Below are 20132 nucleotides of genomic sequence, written 5' to 3' on the forward strand. Positions count from 1 at the left end.
AACTGGGTAAATGTCAGAGTCATATAGTCAGTGGTCAACTAGATAGTTGAGAGATATAATAGGATACAAAAAGATAACTAAAATTGAGAAGATAACTGGCTAGAAAAAAGGGTATCGAATGGATTAACGGGTTGGTTGTTGAATGATACGATAGCCCACTGAACTTTATGTTAGAAAGAACGCCAAATGACGTCTCAAAATTACAACATTGCCAGGAAGTTTACGGTATGTTTAAAACCCACTACTTAACCCTAATATTATGCTGAATAAATTCGACAATGTGAATGTTCCATCTTTAAAGAAATCATACCTTCCTCACATATGCGAAATTATATCATCTAGTGTAGTAGTTAGGGAAGTCATCTATGAACTTCTAATCTACAATTGACAAGTGCTTATCAGTATATGTGTGTTGTATTCTGAGATTCAACTTGCTCACGATGTATACTTTCTATAGTATGCCAAACTCACAAGACTGGAATGAATAAAGGAGTTTACCTACCAAACCGAATAAAATGTACGAAATAAGTGGCTTGAAATAATCCATAGGCACGTGATCAACTTCTTTCAGTATATCACTATCAGAATAATTTCTCAGTTACCATTGACCAGATGATTTTGCTTGTATTCAAGCTTGATAAGATAAACTTCAACTATTATATTGTTCCTTGTTTCTTCCATAGTATTCTCATACTGAAATCAGTTCAAAAGCTATTTCTTTTACTGTTTCCAAATATGATCAAATTGGACAAATCAAAATTCCGTAGACTTATGTGTTGTAATTGAACAATGACGTGAATTATGTCCTGTGGAATGAAAAGGTGAAGTTATGTGATAACACTGGCTTTCTTCCAAAAAAATGTCAGAAACTCTTCACAGTAAATTTTTGTCATTATGGTGAACAAATGTGTACTTGTTCTAAGTAATTGCTTCGACAAAATACGAAATACTCACACGAGAATGTCAGATTATTGGAGTTGGTTTTAAAGGATGCTCCTATAGCATTACAGCTACCTTAAACAATATTTGTGTTGGAACAGTAAAGCCAGGTGGTTTGGCCTGGTGATGTAGGCTAAACAGCTCATAACAAAACCTCAATAGTTGTTTCCGGTCAACTAATCGGAAAGTTAACATCACCTCCGATTAGATGGCATGACATAAAAAATCGAGTTTTAAAAAATCCATAAAGAGAATCAATGATAAATTCTACAGCGTGTATGTAGTTGAAGATTTCATCGTTCATAATTTTCTCCATAATCCTGAAGATAACTGAAGTGATATTTATGGCTCGACAATTTTTCATTACAGTCTTATCTTCGGAATTGTAGCGCGGTTTGATATACGTGGTTTTCAAAGATTAAGGTTAAGAACCTGTTTCTTTAGTGATAGCAAACAGCTTTGGATGAAGAATCAGAATATCTGGACCACCATATTTGTAGAGAAAGAATGAAATCCCGTCTACTTTCTGAACAAATATTGATGCACAATAATATGAATTCATTATATTTCGTGGTTTCTCGTGAGCTGCTTACTGCCAAATGTGTATTAAAATTTTATCATTGATATAATAAATAGTGTGAAATAATTGACATAAGCGAATGTAAGGGATTCGAATATCAAAAGGTTATCAATGGTAACTATATATATAAATGTGCAAGAAAAGGTCAGAGTTTATTCGGTGTTATAACCAAGCAGACATCAAGTGGATTCCTTTCAGCCAGAAACAACTAGAAATCATCGTCAAGTACAGCTTCGGATGATGTGTACTAGTGAGCGGCCTATGCTTCTTCATGAGCGATATCATATGTAAGTATGTAATACCATTAAACTTAGTGAGTAATATTTCAATCTTACTCAACTTGTTCATCTGATTAATTCAGGTATTTCTTAATAAATTGGGATTAAATACAACTGCATTTCAACATCAAACGTTGACCATAGTAGAATTCATCAGCTGATAATACAATGAACAGTACACATCAGATCGAATCCCGTTTATTCACACTTGAGGCTCTTCACGTTTTCAATAGTTGTCAAAACTGATTATCACTGGAGCTATTTTGTGTTCAACATAAAAATATTCACATATTGGTAATAGGTACAACGAATTTATTAGTCCCCATTGAATATGTATTGGAGTAGAAAGAGATCATTCGAAAATGTATAATCTATGACTGGATTAACAAGAAAGACATATATAGACATATATATAAGTTGTTTAAATGACTTCTTGTGAAAACTACATACATTTGGTACTGTTATATCCCCTGGTGAATTATGAATGGTAACTCTAAGGACTATTTATCGACCAATGTATTATGCCTATTCCCTATTGTACAATTATTACGTAACTGAACTATTCATAATCGTATTTCTCTTATCATTAACTTTATTTTGACCTTGACTTATTATCATACGATTTTTGAGTTATAATCAGTTTATTGATTACTTTGGTTTGTATAAAAACTCAGTATGTTTTTAAATAATGGTTCATATTACCGAGGCTGTTATTGGTGTTTTGGAATTAACTGATTGGTCTAGGCAGATAGCAGGATCGGTTAGCACTCTAGTCTGCTCGTACGGCTTCGTGTCACTGTTCCAATCGATAATTCGCTGCTCTCTAATTGGCAACCTCATCAAGTCAAACATCAATCAGGCATCCACTCGGGCACAAGCATAACAGGTACACAGTAATGAATCCGCGAACTTCAATATGTAACATTCAATATATATGACATTCGTTTGCGTTGTCATCACGAAATTTCATTGAGGAACAACCAGTTTATTATTTTGATTATGATCAATGGCTCTATTCATTATTAAGTGCCTGATACAAAATAGAATTCTCAGTACAAGAAATTTCAAAAAGTTTCTCTTACTGAAAATGAAGAAAGTTGAAAATTCTGATGACCGCCTACATAAGTTGACTGAATAAACTACTTGGAATTTAATGGAATGTCTATTTGAGAAGATTGGGGATCTGTACAATATTTCCAATTAGAAATATATGTGAGAATACTAGTTATTGATTCCATCATCTAGTACAACCTATTCGTCATAGAGTATATATTCTATATTAGATATTGTAGAGATTTTATACTTTTGCTTGCAAACATGGATTCTAATGCAATAATGCCTCGTTCCACCACAAGATATAGAAAGAGAATATATGAATAAAAATGGATGGTTAGTATCTGATAAGATAACGCCTTTCAGAATTTGGTAAGTCTTTGCACAACCATCTGAGTAATGACCTCAAAAGATTCACCACACATCATGCCAACTGTCTTGAGCACTCTTCACGATACAACAAATATCCGTGAAGAGATAATTGAGGAAAGTAATGAACAATGAGTTTTATGCAAGAATTGAAGAATTGTTCAATGATCACTATTTTAACTACAAATCGGTGTCAGGTTCAAGATATCGTTCTCAATATTCAACAGTTCACTTTCAATGAAATGTATTGTGGTTCTTTAGAGACGTCAATCCACATAACTTAACACATTCAGTTCGACATCTATGTGATCAATCGGAAACTAATTATCTATTTTGATCTAGACATCTTTTAACAGTTAAGGGTACGATTGGTGGTCAAATAGAGTGGATATGGCTTTGCTCAAAAGTTACAGTTACATATTGAATGACTACTATTTCATGTTTCTGAATACAGTCGAACGTATCACGTTTCAATGAACACGATAGAAAACGAGCAATATTTCTCAATAAGCAAGCAGACTGTTTGACAATATAAATAATCCTGTAATAACACGATTCATTCAAACACTTGTTAAATACAGTAAATAATTGGGAGACAGATGCTAATAAAAATAACCAATAGTGTCCTCGAATCGAATGGTAACAATCAGTTTATGTTGGATTACTGTATGGACATAGACGTATTCATTCAAGCTTTATTTGGTAATTGGTTGTATAAGGAAAGATTAACTTCACCACAGATTAACAGTAATTCAAGGGTATTTGACAGTTAGAGAAAACCGTTTATTGTAGTGAACACCGAGATATCTGCCACGTATGTGTTGATTACATTTAGTTCTCTGTTATTATGTGTGAATTCACTGTGAATGCTTGTGTGTGATCACAAATAACGGAATTCGGAATACTGAGTATTACTAAATTAAAGGACTGGTGAGCACTCTGGTAGTTCCGTATGTTCCATTACATAGTCGAGGAGACAACGACGAGTATATCTAGATGTATTATATTTGGAATTCAAATCAGGCGGTGAACATTAGCGTGCAAAAGAAATTATCATTTTAAATAAATACTCGAGTCACCCAGGTGAATCAATGATCTCAAGTGCGTAATATCTGGCAGAAAATAGACAACAACAGAGTAAATGAATTCTCTCACAGACCTCAGAAGACACTGGCTATCGAATTTATTTCGAAGAATGGCTTTTTGAATGGTGGCATCTTCCACAATTGTTTGTTATGCTACATAATTGTGAATGAACATCAAGCCACTGAAATGTGAGTCATGTCAAATGTTTCATTGTTTCAACACTAGAATATCCTCTATGGAGATTGTCAAAAACAAATTTATAAAGCAAAGAAGAAATAATTGCATAATCATTTCGGCTGAAATTGCATCCTAACTTGTTAGCGACCAATCAAAATTGGCGAAATGGACCGGAAATTCACGTTTCATATAAGAATTTCAACGTTACTCGATGAATATTGGTATACATCTGATGTATCGATAATTCTCTTGGAATCACATCAATATCCAAGATACTACGTACAGAATGAACACAAGGTGAGTGAGTTGAAGGTACACTATCACTTAAGAGAACTTTCAGTGAATGAACAATGCAGGAATCGTGTCTGGCACCCAACACAAAGAAGTTTAATGTTAAAATTCAAAATAGAGTTAACACGACAAGGAAAATCGGAAATAAACTGCTAAATATATTGACGAGCGTCTACCAGGATGTAGTCTGTAAGAGTATTCGGAGATTGCAGGGCTGGTTGTTTTATCTCAATTTCGCAATAGTGACCGCCGACAAAACATTCCAAGATTTTGAGACCAAATACACAAAATGAACACCTACTTTGATTTGCAACATATTACATCGCAAGCAGATGAAACAAGATAACAATAAGTCTCTGTTCAAACGATATTTCATCCTAAACACAAATACTAAAAATCTTCTTGACAAACCTCAACACCTGTTAGTTCACTGGTTGTGATCTTCATCCCTTGCTTAAGTATGGCTGGCTAACTATATAAACCTAATTTCAAGTTAATTTGTTTCAGTAGACCACAAAGAATAGCAATCGTTTATGAAAATGATTATTTTTTCTTTGAGAATCCGTAGACAAACATCTTTTAAATGATCTTCACAGCACACTTCAGAACGATGAGGTTGACTGAAGACTTCGTCAGCTTTAACGTTTTGAGTATGTGTACCTCGTAAAACTAGAATTCAATGTGAAACGCTGAATTCTTCGCCCTTAAATCACGCAGCTATCAAATGATTAATCAAAGCATCAGGATCTTGTGTGAAGCTTAATTGTATTTACATAAGTTATTATGACAGCCCCGTTTAAAATATTGACTGTAGTTAATTTCAAACGGTACTTCCCAGTAGTAAGACTTCATCATAATAAACATTTACAACGGACTCATTATTGATGGCAGTGATTATGTAATCACGTGTACACATACGACTCATTTAAGAATAAAATGTAAAACTCTTGTAACACACGTCGCTTTTGACTAAAAGAAAACAATCAAGCAAACAATAAAAACCATGTTTATAATTTAATCAACAAGATTACATCGTTTATAATGTAGACAAGCATAAGAATGTAAACGGTTCAATGAAGAAATTTTTCAGACTACTGAAATGAATAATTAACTTGAAAGTTTTCTACTGCAATATGAAATAAATAGAACATGAACAGAATAATCAAAACAGGTTACAAGATGTTTTTGTGACAATCACTCATTATTTTTCATTCTTCGATTCATCAAAATCCAAATAAAACAACCAATACATAGAAGAGAGAAAGAGACGGCCAGAGGGATCACAATGTACAAGTACCGAGATGATTTCGTATTTTGACTCAGCTCGATTGTTTCGATAGTCGAATTCTAAAAAAAGAGAAGGAAGTAACATGTACTAAAAATCAAATATTTACCAAGTGTGGAGCATTTTCTTTGGAAGGTTCCTGGAGGTTTTCTTCAACCTGGACATCATTGACATCAGATGTTCTTTCAGTTTCTTCGATGTGTGTTTGTGTAATCGAATCTTTAACCTCTGAGCCCGTCTGCACAAGTGAAACAGCAGCATTTATTAATTAACACCAATTATTATTCAAATATTTCATTAATCATCATACATTATTGTGAGATATGATGATACAAGGGAATTCCACAAATAGTTACAAAACAAAGAAGTAGCATGTATAACTAGATATCAAATATTTACCAAGTGTGGAGCATTTTCTTTGGAAGGTTCCTGGAGGTTTTTTCCATCGTGGACAACATTGACACCGGATGTTTTTTCAGTTTCTTCGATGTGTGTTTGTGTAATCGAATCTTTAACCTCTGAGCCCGTCTGCACAAGTGAAACAGCAGCATTTATTAATTAACACCAATTATTATTCAAATATTTCATTAATCATTATACATTATTGTGAGATATGATGATACAAGGGAATTCCACAAATAGTTACAAAACAAAGAAGTAGCATGTATAACTAGATATCAAATATTTACCAAGTGTGGAGCATTTTCTTTGGAAGGTTCCTGGAGGTTTTCTTCAACCTGGACATCATTGACATCAGATGTTCTTTCAGTTTCTTCGATGTGTGTTTGTGTAATCGAATCTTTAACCTCTGAGCCCGTCTGCACAAGTGAAACAGCAGCATTTATTAATTAACACCAATTATTATTCAAATATTTCATTAATCATCATACATTATTGTGAGATATGATGATACAAGGGAATTCCACAAATAGTTACAAAACAAAGAAGTAGCATGTATAACTAGATATCAAATATTTACCAAGTGTGGAGCATTTTCTTTGGAAGGTTCCTGGAGGTTTTCTTCAACCTGGACATCATTGACATCAGATGTTCTTTCAGTTTCTTCGATGTGTGTTTGTGTAATCGAAGCGTTAACCTCTGAGCCCGTCTGCACAAGTGAAACAGCAGCATTTATTAATTAACACCAATTATTATTCAAATATTTCATTAATCATTATACATTATTGTGAGATATGATGATACAAGGGAATTCCACAAATAGTTACAAAACAAAGAAGTAGCATGTATAACTAGATATCAAATATTTACCAAGTGTGGAGCATTTTCTTTGGAAGGTTCCTGGAGGTTTTCTTCAACCTGGACATCATTGACATCAGATGTTCTTTCAGTTTCTTCGATGTGTGTTTGTGTAATCGAAGCTTTAACCTGTTAGCTCGTCTGCTCGTCAGGGTCTACCAACTTCCATCAAATATCAAAACGTGATACCCAATTTTCAACAGGTTGAGCTACTTTACTTAAAACTGGTTTCTTTGATACTCTCTAACAATTCACATAGATCTACGATTTTATGTTGGTTTTCTTAAATAACCACAAATTGAATAGGCTGAGATATTACTATGTTTTCAGGCACTAATGGCAAGCGATGTTTTGATCCACTGTTTATTGTTTCCATGGAGAAAAGGCAAAAAGCTTATATTTGACTAGATATCGTCAACGTATACAAAGCCTTAATTCAGTCAACTAGGATAGAATACACGTCAGTTCTTATTCATAGCTTCTTCTTTCAAGTCAAACCATTTACTCGGAATGTGGAATTTGTTAATATTGTAAACTACCTGTGAAGTTAAGCATGTACTAACCTCATCATTGCAGTCATTTACTTTCAGCATATGAGTATCCTGATCATTGCTTTCAATGCATTCGCCAGCTTTTCCACACCAAATACATGTTGTATCCAATGGTGTTACTTTTCGGCATGCTTCCTTCGTTGTGTGTATCGAACACAATGCTGTGAAAATAATAAGGTGATTTGATTCAAGTTATCAAACAAAAGGTAGGTAAATTAGGAAAATATAAAACATTCACTCAATCACATAATGGTAGTTCCACTACTGATTGACTATTTCATTCAATGGAAAATTATCATCACAATGCACAATAACATATTCAGTACTTTTTCATCTGCACTAATATTTCATGATAGCATGTTTGAAATGAATCAAACTACTTTGAATGTCAAATATGGACGATGAATTAAGACGACTGAATTTGTTGGATTTCAATTACTATTTTGATTGAAACATGTACACAGAATGCTGTCATTAAGTTCAGCAAAGCGTACTGCATTGAATTACTGATGATTGTACAGTTTCATTTCATGATATCAGTTTATATGATCAAACTCAATACAAGAAAGACAGTTGTTCTTTGACTAAAACTTTATTTTCAATTTTCTTAATTCACTCGAACAACAAAAGGAAGAGTGACATTGTTTATCCAATCACCGAAGACAATTTAATTGGTTAACATTCAGTCTGCGTAATTTGATGGAGGATATTTAAGTGTGTGGTCGCATTTCATTTGACGAATATTGTAGGCGATCTGATCCATAGATAATGGGATGCTTTTGTCAGTAGTCGAAATGTTATTTCAATAGTCTAACACATTGTAAACTGAAACCTGATTTTATTACTGAGTATTCATATTCATGAGACAGGACAATTTTTCATACTGAGAAAATCGTCATTAATTCTAAGACTGGTCACAATAAATTGTAAGTTGGAGGCTTAGCTTGTCTACTCTTTCAATTTATAGTATATATACGACAAAACAGAGATTTCGGAAATCGTACAGTCGTTTTCATGTCAATTGTAATTACGTGGTGTGTTATCGCGAATTCACTGCCTCATGAAAATTCGATATTACATGTAGCAAAAGAATAAACTGACACTTCCCTGTCATTGTACAATCAACGAACTGACATTCAATTTTTTTCCAGACTTATATCATCTTATCTATCCTTCTGTGTCTTTGTTTAGGTAAATTTGATTAATCTGAAGACTTCAATATTAGTTCAAAATGTTCTCTTAATCATATGTAATGTTAAACAAAGAATCCATGTGTAGTTATTGACGTTAAGTGAAACGTCATTTCGGACGGATACCTGAATATAATTTAAAGGCTGACTACAGTATCATATGGAATTTTCAACTTGTTGAAACAAAAGTGATATACTCAAGCGTGAAAATAGTTAGTGCTGATTAAATAAAGTTTAACATACTTCTGATGACTTCAAACTCCACTAACGTGCCACTTTTGATCCATTTTGAAGGAACGGTTATTTCAGGATTTATGGGTTCTGGTGTGATAAATTAAACAGAAAAAGATACCTCATATTATTGTTTTTTTAGGTGTGAAAAGTTGTTTGCACCACTTGAGGAGCATTCAAAATAGGAAACTGAAAAAATCTCTCATAAACGATAGAGTAATGATCATACCACATCTCTGGATATTTGGGTTGACAAGGCTCTGAATTTCGAAAGTGATCAATGATCAACCAAAATATCAAAGACCATGTTCATAAATTTATGAGTTTTTTTACGAAGAAATCAATGCAAACTCTGCAAAGAATACGCTCAACTCGTTAAACAAGTCCCACGTTTCTAACTAAATTGGAATGAAGATTCAATTGATTTTCGTATTGCTTATTAAATATTTCTATTGATGTTAAGGACTAAAGTTGATTTCACTGCTTACAATATTTATGACTTAAGGAAACATAAAGACAATCCACAGAGGATGCAGAAATAATAATAAGAGAATGATCATTTAAAGTGCAGAACATCAATGAGAGGTTTCACGCAAACATTACAAAAATGATTATTACCTTCACTGGTAAAAGATTCAGTAATGCACTTCGACCGATCAATAAATATCACTTGATTGAACATTCAGTGAATTTTCACACATTCAATCATATAACATTGTATCACAACGATCACCCAGCTTCATCTTTCAACAACATGTGATCATTTTAGTGAAGAATGTTGATTGGGCATGTTACGAAGGAAATATGAGTTGCATGTACCACTCGTGCATTTCTGTTTCATACAAAACACATTTCATTTTTCACTGAGTGGTGATTTGACTGATAACTGCATGTGCGACTGTCGTACTGTGATTGAGTGATGGAATGAGTGTGAATGTCATCTGTTTGAAACCGTCATTCATATATCTCTGTCTCGTTCAGTCAAATGATAATCGTAAGTGTGAGACGTTTCCAAATATTCACCCACACCTTTGTTATTTCACCCGAGAAATCTGAATACTTGAGTGTCAACAAATGTGGATCTTGTAATTGATGGTCGATGAAATTTATTACAGAAAAATGAAATAATTCAGTACAGTACAGTCATCCTTTTTCGAATGACGTATTCACAAATATCAAACACTTTCATGATTCGGTTGCACTGTCATTCATAATCTGATGTGATAATTCGCTTTCACTACAACAAGTGTAAACAATCAATTGAAGTTGAACAGTCAATATTCAGTAACATTTGGTCAGTACTGTTACAAATAGTTTCTCGATTTCATTTTACATAATTATCCGCAACACTTCAGTGACATTTCCATCAGCTGATTTTTACACGCAAAACAACTGATTGTCGTAAACTGTTAGAAAGCTATGTCAGGTCACTGTGATAGAATACAAAAGTTTTCTTTATTAGCACGCTCGTAGCCGATTACAAATAGAGGGTAATATAATGCTAAAATATGATTGGTGATATACGTCATTGTACATCAATATGTTAACAACATTCGTTGAAATGATTCTTACCTGAATTACACATGACTTCGCCTGTGATTAATGTATCCAGCTCTTCCTCCTGAATTTCCGTGGGAATCTGAAAAAAAATGTATATCAATTGCGTCTCCAAAATCTGTCGACACAACTCTCTATATCCAAACCAATTAATCATTGAACTTATATGTCATCATTGAGACGGTCTCAATCACGGAAAAACATTCACAGTCAGAGTAAACATGCTGATATCCTCAGTTTCTTTAGAAGTACGTTCCATCTCGTCTACATAATTATTCTGTATCACTACAGTCGTCAACTTCAGTGAAGTTTGATGAAACGTGGGAACACACTTCAAGATCAATAACTCCATCAATTGAAATTAGATGTGATTGTGAACAACTGCAAAGATGCTGTGTTCAGAATATTCAACAGACGAAGTTCCAAAAAGCCGATCTTTGGAAGACGAACTAAAGCTTGACTGAATACGTCTATGTCCATACAGTACTCCAACATACACCGATTGTTACTATTCCGCACGCGAACACCATTGGTTAGTACTTGACTCCTAAGTACTTACTGTATTTAAAAAGTGCTCGAATGAAGTGTGTTATGAAAGGCTTATTTATATTGTCAAATAGTCTGCTTGCACATTGAGAAATATTGCTCGTTTTCTATCATGTTCATTGAAACGTGATAAGTTCGACTGTATTCATAAACATGAAATACTAGAATAATTTGTGGTACTTAAAACACATTTTCAATTGTGTGACTTACCTTCTCATAATACAATGATATCTTTCCATTTGGATATATCAAAGAAGCTATATTGATTGTATCCTCTACAATTAGAAGACTATCGATACTTAGAAGTTGATAAAAATAATAAGCAATAATGCTTTATCTAGCTGAATTGGTTAATAATACTATGAAGTGAACGACATGTGAATGAAACGAGAATGCATCAGTGAAAACAAATGTCCAATGCCTAGGTTCTGAAGCTGTATTATCATTTTATTATTATGAAAACAATAAATCGTCAGTGTTTGGTGATGTAAGTGGTATTCACATGTATGTAATATGGTGAATTCTGAAACAATCGACTCTTAGTATAAATTACATTAATTTTCGAGTGTTTGTTTACAAATAGAACTTGTGAATTCACTTGATTACGCAACTTAAAGATGTTTCAATCGATCAGCTCACTCCAATGATGATAATGTTTATTTGTTGGAAATGAGAAACGAATAGGCTAAGATATGTTGTCATAGCGATTTCTTAATTTGAATGAATAATATTCAGTAGTGACCATGCGATAAATGGATGTGTTGATAAATGTCTTGTGTGCAGAAATAGCTTTGTGATGAACACACAATACAAATCACTTATTTCGATACAGAGACATCTCATCAAGTCCCATTGAAACCTGCATTCCTTTTTCCTACAAATGAATTGATACCGTAATTTCTTCATCCAAGTTGATCAATTTATTACTTTTCAAATCTAGTCTTTTCCAAATAATGTCAATAGTTCTTTAAGTTTCACCTAACGTAATCAAATGGTTAGTGGATTTCATATGTAATTCTACCCTCATCTCCTCGATAAGTAACAAATTGAGACGCACAAACTGTGAGTATTCACAATGAGTGAAGGTGTAGGTGTATAGGTTTCACATGTGATTAAACAACTATCCAACGTTGACTTACCTGTACTATAGTCTTTTGGTTGAAATGACCATCTGAGAGCGATTAATTCCTCTGAAATAATGGTAATCAAAGTAGATTTTTAAATATCTGCATGATGAATATCTATCTTATTCAATAAAGTCACGTTTTAACAGGACCTGTATTTTCGTATAAGTTATCATCCACATACCAAGATATACATGAGATAGTGTGATTAAATACCCAATCACCTCTGATGAGGACGTTTTAAGGAATACTATCATCTCCATGATATGATCTAAGTTTCAATCCAATCATCATAGAACAATATTTCACTTCCGTTAAATTTGTACTAAGAGCATTTGACTGAGCGAAATTCGTTTAATATCCATCCGGGAATAGCCAAATTAAATTATTTTGTGAAATTATGTTGCTCATGAGCCCTGATCATTGACCAAAATGAATGTATGTAACCTTGATATTCCAAGCGTTCTAGTTCGAGTAAATCACTTTGTACTAGCTGACTGTTCATGGTTGCTCATTGATGAGCTGTTCTAAGGAATTCCCTGTGTTCGAAGATTATAACCATACGAATTTGATTACAAATATCGAGATAAATAATCGATAGTTAGCAGACAGCAACTCAGAGACATTGAACTTTTATAAGTCAAGATAGTGCTCGGAAAGCATTTGACGACATCAAATACAACTTGATGGTTCATAGGATTCAATAATCTGAAATGACAACTCACACAATATCGCTTATTGTTGCACATGTTATCGATTCAATGTTCTGAATCATTTGATTTCTTTAGTATACTAAGATGCATCGATGAGATATCTCCACCTTTGTAGCTTTCATAAACTGAAGAGTCGATTTATTTCACTTTGGCTATTACGTCACTTGGTTTATCATATTTACTCAATCAGTGTATGTTTATTTTGAGATGAATCTATGTTCCATTTAACTTTTTCACTTAATAATAATCAGTAGATTAGAAGGGGATTTGTAGAGATTTCAGTATTTTTCAAAGTTGAAATCATGAGTCAATTGAACCTAGATCACCATCGAAAACCTGGAAGCACTGAACGGCCGTTTCGTCCTACTATGGGACTCCTCAGCAGTGCGCATCCACGATGTTGTGAACACATCGTTTGGTACAAACATCACACAACCAAAAAACACTCAATGAATAGTAGTTGATTATTGTGTAATAACCATTTTGAATACTGAATCATTTTTGTGCAGAATAAATGTGAGAAAATGAAATGAAACAAACGATAACTCAATAATGTATAAACTCACCTTCATTCAAGATCTGTAACTGAGAAGATTGAATTTCTGGCATAGTAAAGGTAACTAATCCTACGGGAAAGTTTATTACACCTGTATTGATTTAATGAAATCATACAACATGATTAATCATTGTACATTGAATGAATTAAAAAGTTTCAAATAAACAAAATACTAAAATGAGTTGCATTGTTTGTATTCGTATTGCTGTAAGGTATCACACTATTGACAATTTGTACAAGAAAATGTATTCAAAGAAGCATTGAATGTCTCATAGAGCATCAAATTGATTCACCGGAGAAATGGAATGAAGTTTGAATCATTGAAAGAAATGCGATCAAGAAAACTCGATAACGATTTTGTTGATTCAAAGTAAAATATTGACTTACCAGTAGGCGAAATATTAAAATGATCGACATGATTATTGTAATATTCAAACGAAAATTTTGGGATAACAGTCTAAACAGATACAAACATAAGAATAAGTACTTCCAACACAAAATGTAGTCAACTCACTTGTTCACTAGTGACTTCTTCAAAATCACCCTTCACAACTGGATGTAATTGATGACGCCTAATTCGCATTGAATATTTGTTATGAATAGACTGAGTATTTGTATTAGAATCTAATTCATTACTTACATATCGATACGAAACATTTTCAAAAATTACTTTGTCATACTCCTGCAATTCTTGACAACTGTCTTCACAATTGAAAAATTTATTCGGCCAAATGACGATCAGGCAAAATGATATCGATAGACTAGGCAGCAGTGTATATCTAAAATGATCCAGATGAACAAAACAACGATATATCAAATTGAATCGAATTGAAATTTCAGTTCGTAGGTTTAATCAACACTTACCTCATTTTCTTGAGTGAAGTTATTATTCAAATTTCAATAGAAATTGTCAGGTTTATATAGACTTTCAAAGTGTTTAGTTGTTTCTTTGTGATTTGATGATTCAAAGTGACCATTAAGAAGATCACATTTAATAAAATCACATAATCATTGTAAACCAATCATGAAGGTATATGACTTCATATTCATCAAATATTCTTCTTGTTGTTGAGAATATCAGCTTAAATTTATCAGCCGTTGGCTGAAATTTCCGACCCCTGTTGATGAAACTTCCTAGGAATGTGATTGACAATACTTTAAAATAGGTCGTTGATTAACTTGTAGTTCAAAATGTGGGCTCATATGTTTGCTAACAAATTGTTTGTTGCCGGTATTGTTCTGTTAATTGACCGTCAGTGGTGCATTCTTTTGATTTGATTGGTTAAAATCAAATTAACACACATTGTTGTGATTGGATATTAGAGGTTACTCTTATATACATGAATATTGCTTCAATCAACATGGAGTTTTGTTCTCTGAGCTTAATGGTTTGGTCAACATATTCCATCAGACGATTTCATCGTCGTTCAATATGTAACTGTAACTTCTGAGAAAAGCCATATCCACTCTATTTGACCACCAATCGTACCCTTAACTGTTAAAAGATGTCTAGATCAAAATAGATAATTAGTTTCCGATTGATCACATAGATGTCGAACTGAATGTGTTAAGTTATGTGGATTGACGTCTCTAAAGAACCACAATACATCTCATTGAAAGTGAACTGTTGAATATTGAGAACGATATCTTGAACCTGACACCGATTTGTAGTTAAAATAGTGATCATTGTACAATTCTTCAATTCTTGCATAAAACTCATTGTTCATTACTTTCCTCAATTATCTCTTCACGGATATTTGTTGTATCGTGAAGAGTGCTCAAGACAGTTGGCATGATGTGTGGTGAATCTTTTGAGGTCATTACTCAGATGGTTGTGCAAAGACTTACCAAATTCTGAAAGGCGTTATCTTATCAGATACTAACTATCTATTTTTATTCATATATTCTCTTTCTATATCTTGTGGTGGAACGAGGCATTATTGCATTAGAATCCATGTTTGCAAGAAAAAGTATAAAATCTCTACAATATCTAATATAGAATATATACTCTATGACGAATAGGTTGTACTAGATGATGGAATCAATAACTAGTATTCTCACATACATTTCTAATTTGAAATATTGTACAGATCCCCAATCTTCTCAAATAGATATTCCATTAAATTCCAAGTAGTTTATTCAGTCAACTTATGAAGGCATACATCAACATTTTCAACTTTTCTCATTTTCAGTAAGAGAAAATTATCGAGCCATATATATCACTTCAGTTATCTTCAGAAATATGGAGAAAATTATGAGCGATGAAATCATCAACTACATACACACTGTAGAATTTATCATTGATTCTCTTTATGGATTTTTTAAAACTCGATTTTTTATGTCATGCCATCTAATCGGAGGTGATGTTAACTTTCCGATTAGTTGACCGGAAACAACTATTGAGGTTTTGTTATGAGCTGTTTAGCCTACATCACTAGGCCAAACCACCTGGCTTTACTGTTCCAACACAAAGATTGTTTAATGTAGCTGTTATGCTACAGGAGCATCCTTTAAAACCAACTCCAATAATCTAACATTCTCGTGTAAGTATTTCGTATTTTGTCGAAGCAATTACTTAGAACAAGTACACATATGTTCACCGTAATGACAAAAATTTACTGTGAAGAGTTTCTGACATTTTTTTGGGAGAAAGCCAGTGTTATTACATAACTTCACCTTCCCATTCTACAGGACACAATTCACGTCATTGTTCAATTACAACACATAAGTCTACGGAACTTTGATTTGTTCAATATGATCATATTTGGAAACAGTAAAAGAAATAGCATTTGAACTGATTTCAGCATGGGAAAACTATGGAAGAAACAAGGAACAATATAATAGTTGAAGTTTATCTTATCAAGCTAGAATGTAAGCAAAATCATCTGGTCAATGGTAACTGAGAAATTATTCTGATAGTGATATACTGAAAGAAGTTGATCACGTGCCTATGGATTATTTCAAGCCACTTATTTCGTACATTTTATTCGGTTTGGTAGGTAAACTCCTTTATTCATTCCAGTCTTGTGAGTTTGGCATACTATAGAAAGTATACATCGTGAGCAAATTGAATCTCAGAATACAACACACATATAGTGATAAGCACTTGTTTGTGGTACATTATTAGTTCACAGGTGACTTCCCTAACTACTACACTAGATTATATGAGTTCGAAAATATGAGGATAGTATCAATTGTTTATAGGTGGAATAGAATGTATTTGACAACAAAGAAGAATGGTTCAAGTGGTTAGGAAGATAACATTGTCTAATAGGATGATATTTCTTTTGATGTAGCGTATGTGTTTGGTCTGAACACATCATGCACTGCACTCGCCCTCTCTAATCTTTTTTACACTGACGACTGTCAATTGATGATTCAGTAAAGAATATCCGTTTGATCAATAATATATATATAATCATCACATCTACTATTTCTGTTCTTCTAATGTAATATACGTTGCCAAATATGAAATCTTCTTTTGTCAAAGTAATAATAATGATAATAATTGTGTACAATACCTAAGTGTCATTTCAAAGAAAAACAAAACATCAACCTGCTGACCTTAGATGTTGTTTTTATCAATGGTAATGATAATTAGCGTGATATATAACGACAATATAATAAGGAATGTGGTTCACTAATGATGCTTTCATATGACTGATAAACACCTACTCACACAAAACAAAGTTGAATGAAATTTTTTTTTTCATTTTTCCGATGGTTACTACTATGTATAGGGAGACTGAAATGAAAATAATTAGTTGATTATATAGTTTCAAAGATGGTCTTGCTTCAGCTATCAACAAACACTTTAATAGTATCATTATTATTGGCTATATTCAATATTATATTTTTGGCACAATATAGAATTCTCAGCACAATGTATTTCAACAAGTTTCCATTTCTTACTTCTTGATCGATCCTGACGACAATTATTGAATGATCATCAGTTAGAAGTTAGCAGTATAGTCAATCGAAATGTAAATGATGTACAATCGTTTCGCTGCATATTACCCGCAACCGTGATATCTCGAATCGCGCCTTTGTAACTTGTACAACGAAAAATTTGTAAATCTTTGAGAAACGCACCTGAATCGGTTATGCGAATAATAGCCATAATGATGTATTAGAACAAGCAAAAATAGATAACTAGTTGAAATATCTAGGTGGCAGAAACAGGTAGCCCAGATGTGCAAACAGGCCCCCAATTCACCATCTCATTTCAAATGAGTTTAGTGAAGATCATCTTCAGCAAACATGATATCACTAATTAGTTATTACATCTCATATATATTGGCTATGAGATTGTTGTCAATCATCTAGATCAAATTATCCACATCACGTCCTATGTATCGTTTTATATCAATCACTGTGACAGATGAAATCGGTATCTATACCTAATATTCTGGATGGTTACATTCGACTGTTGGCCAAATGCATGTTTGTGTTGAATATTGGTTGAAGTTAGATATCATTGTGAGGTGGAAACGATCAAATTTTACAAAAGAGTGAATATATATATTTAAATATCATTTGGTATTGAAATTGTTCTTAGTTATTCAACAGAATCGAAACGAGTTCCTCCATAAAGAAGCATTCGTAGACGAATACCTAAGTAGCCTGCCCACTCTGTCGGTTTCCACAATTTGTATATTTGGTTGATGTTAATGAGAAGATACTTTGACTGATTAGAATTACGTTCGGTTTTTGTAGTCTGTGGGAGATATCCGTGAGACGAGTTGGTTTAAGTCGGTGAGACATATCCTCACTCATGAAAAAGAAAAACGAATACGCTCCATGTAATACAATTACATATCACTCAGTATTGAAGAATAAAGATTAACTACTGCGATACTCGGAACTAAACTGACCTCTGACAGGACAGAGATATTCATGTGTCGATACTGCCCAGCAATTGATTACTTGTGGAATACTCTCAATCATGTGTTCTATCTATAGTAATTACGAATAAGAAGGTGTTGTTCATTGTATGATCAAAATGACGTGTTGGGACAGTTTGGATGGATATTTTCATTTGAAAATATTCACAAATTTCAATAAACTCTCCTCAGGTATAAATTCTAATGGTGCAGAAACAGTTAATGAAGCAGAAAAACACGAATTCGTTGTATTTCGTGGTTTCTCGTCAACTACCTACAAAATGTAATTTTGACATTCAAACAGTCTTCATCTGCTTGACAGAGGCTATAGAGTTGATGACTTAAATTTCTTGAAGTTGAATAGTAAACGAAGAACACTTACTTTACTACGGTTTCCCGAAGCGACCGGCATGAATTCACCTAAATCAATTTTATCCATCGACAAAGAATTAGTTGTCGATATTGTCTGACCATCATTAACTCATTATCATATGTTTGTCACCTGATTCTTCCTTTCGTGACACCTCTTGAAACGTGAATCCCTTGTAATACGTTACGAATTTTGTTTCTCAGATATATATCGTAATAATCTAAGGCACCTATAAAACGTTCTTTTGAGTCAAACGATTTTACTATATTCGTGCAAAAGTTTTCAACCAAATTAAAGAGAAGCCAAGTTAAGAGTCAATAATGGGGAACTCGTATGTATATAATTCAACATTTCCTTTCAAGAAACCCGTCAAAGCAACTCAAAATGTTTATATATAATGCATCATGCATAATAGCACTTTTATATAAGAATCTAAAAATTATGGTAGACCTTTTCAGTTGTGTGTGACTTGCAACTCAAGAAAATCTATCTCACGCAATTAGTTCCCTTTATGAATGTGAATAAAGCTGCAACAAATATTGATGCAGAATAATAGGAATTCATTATATTTCATAGTTTGTTGTCAGCTACTTACAACCAAATATGTATTGGAATTTTAGCATTGAGATAATAAATAGTATGTGTCATATTATTATAGCCGTCTGTGGATGTAAATTACCTCCTTCATTGAAAAATCTTCAAAGTGTCACAATATCCCAAATTGAATATACCAAAGACCTTATCTCTAAACTTAAAACAGAATCCTCTGGTTATGACAACATTGTAATGGATTTAAATATTGTATATCGAATCAAACTCATGCATTTCATTCACAAGGTTCAATTTAAAACCAGTCATAAATTATTGAAGACATTAATTGAAAACACTTGTAAAACAACAAAATCACGACGCCTTTCCAATCAATCCAGGAAAATACTTACAGAATTTTTCTATTAAAAAACTAAGTCGGAATGAAACAGAGGCCCCCTCCCTTAGATTCAAATTTCATAATCCAAAAAATTTTAAAACAATAGACATGAAAACGCAGTTCGACTATTTGTATCAACAGCTATCAGACCTGAAACCCATGAACGAC

General features: G+C 33.1%; 2 protein-coding genes across 2 annotated transcripts; one reads left to right on the forward strand and one right to left on the reverse strand.

Annotated features, from left to right (window-relative positions):
- Positions 1-6545: 6545 nt before the first annotated feature.
- On the forward strand, positions 6546-6910 carry Smp_202540 (uncharacterized protein; the record flags this gene model as incomplete). The annotated part of the gene is made up of 2 exons (XM_018797010.1): positions 6546-6586; positions 6748-6910. The coding sequence occupies 2 exons, from the start codon at positions 6546-6548 to the stop codon at positions 6908-6910; spliced, it is 204 nt and encodes a 67-aa protein (XP_018652094.1).
- A 537-nt stretch (positions 6911-7447) lies between these two features.
- Smp_202700 (uncharacterized protein) lies at positions 7448-10872 on the reverse strand (the record flags this gene model as incomplete). The annotated part of the gene is made up of 4 exons (XM_018797011.1): positions 7448-7456; positions 7879-8027; positions 9300-9377; positions 10860-10872. The coding sequence occupies 4 exons, from the start codon at positions 10870-10872 to the stop codon at positions 7448-7450; spliced, it is 249 nt and encodes an 82-aa protein (XP_018652095.1).
- Positions 10873-20132: the final 9260 nt, after the last annotated feature.

Source organism: Schistosoma mansoni, chromosome 4 (genome assembly GCF_000237925.1).
Source record: "Schistosoma mansoni strain Puerto Rico chromosome 4, complete genome".
NCBI classification, from domain to species: domain Eukaryota; kingdom Metazoa; phylum Platyhelminthes; class Trematoda; order Strigeidida; family Schistosomatidae; genus Schistosoma; species Schistosoma mansoni.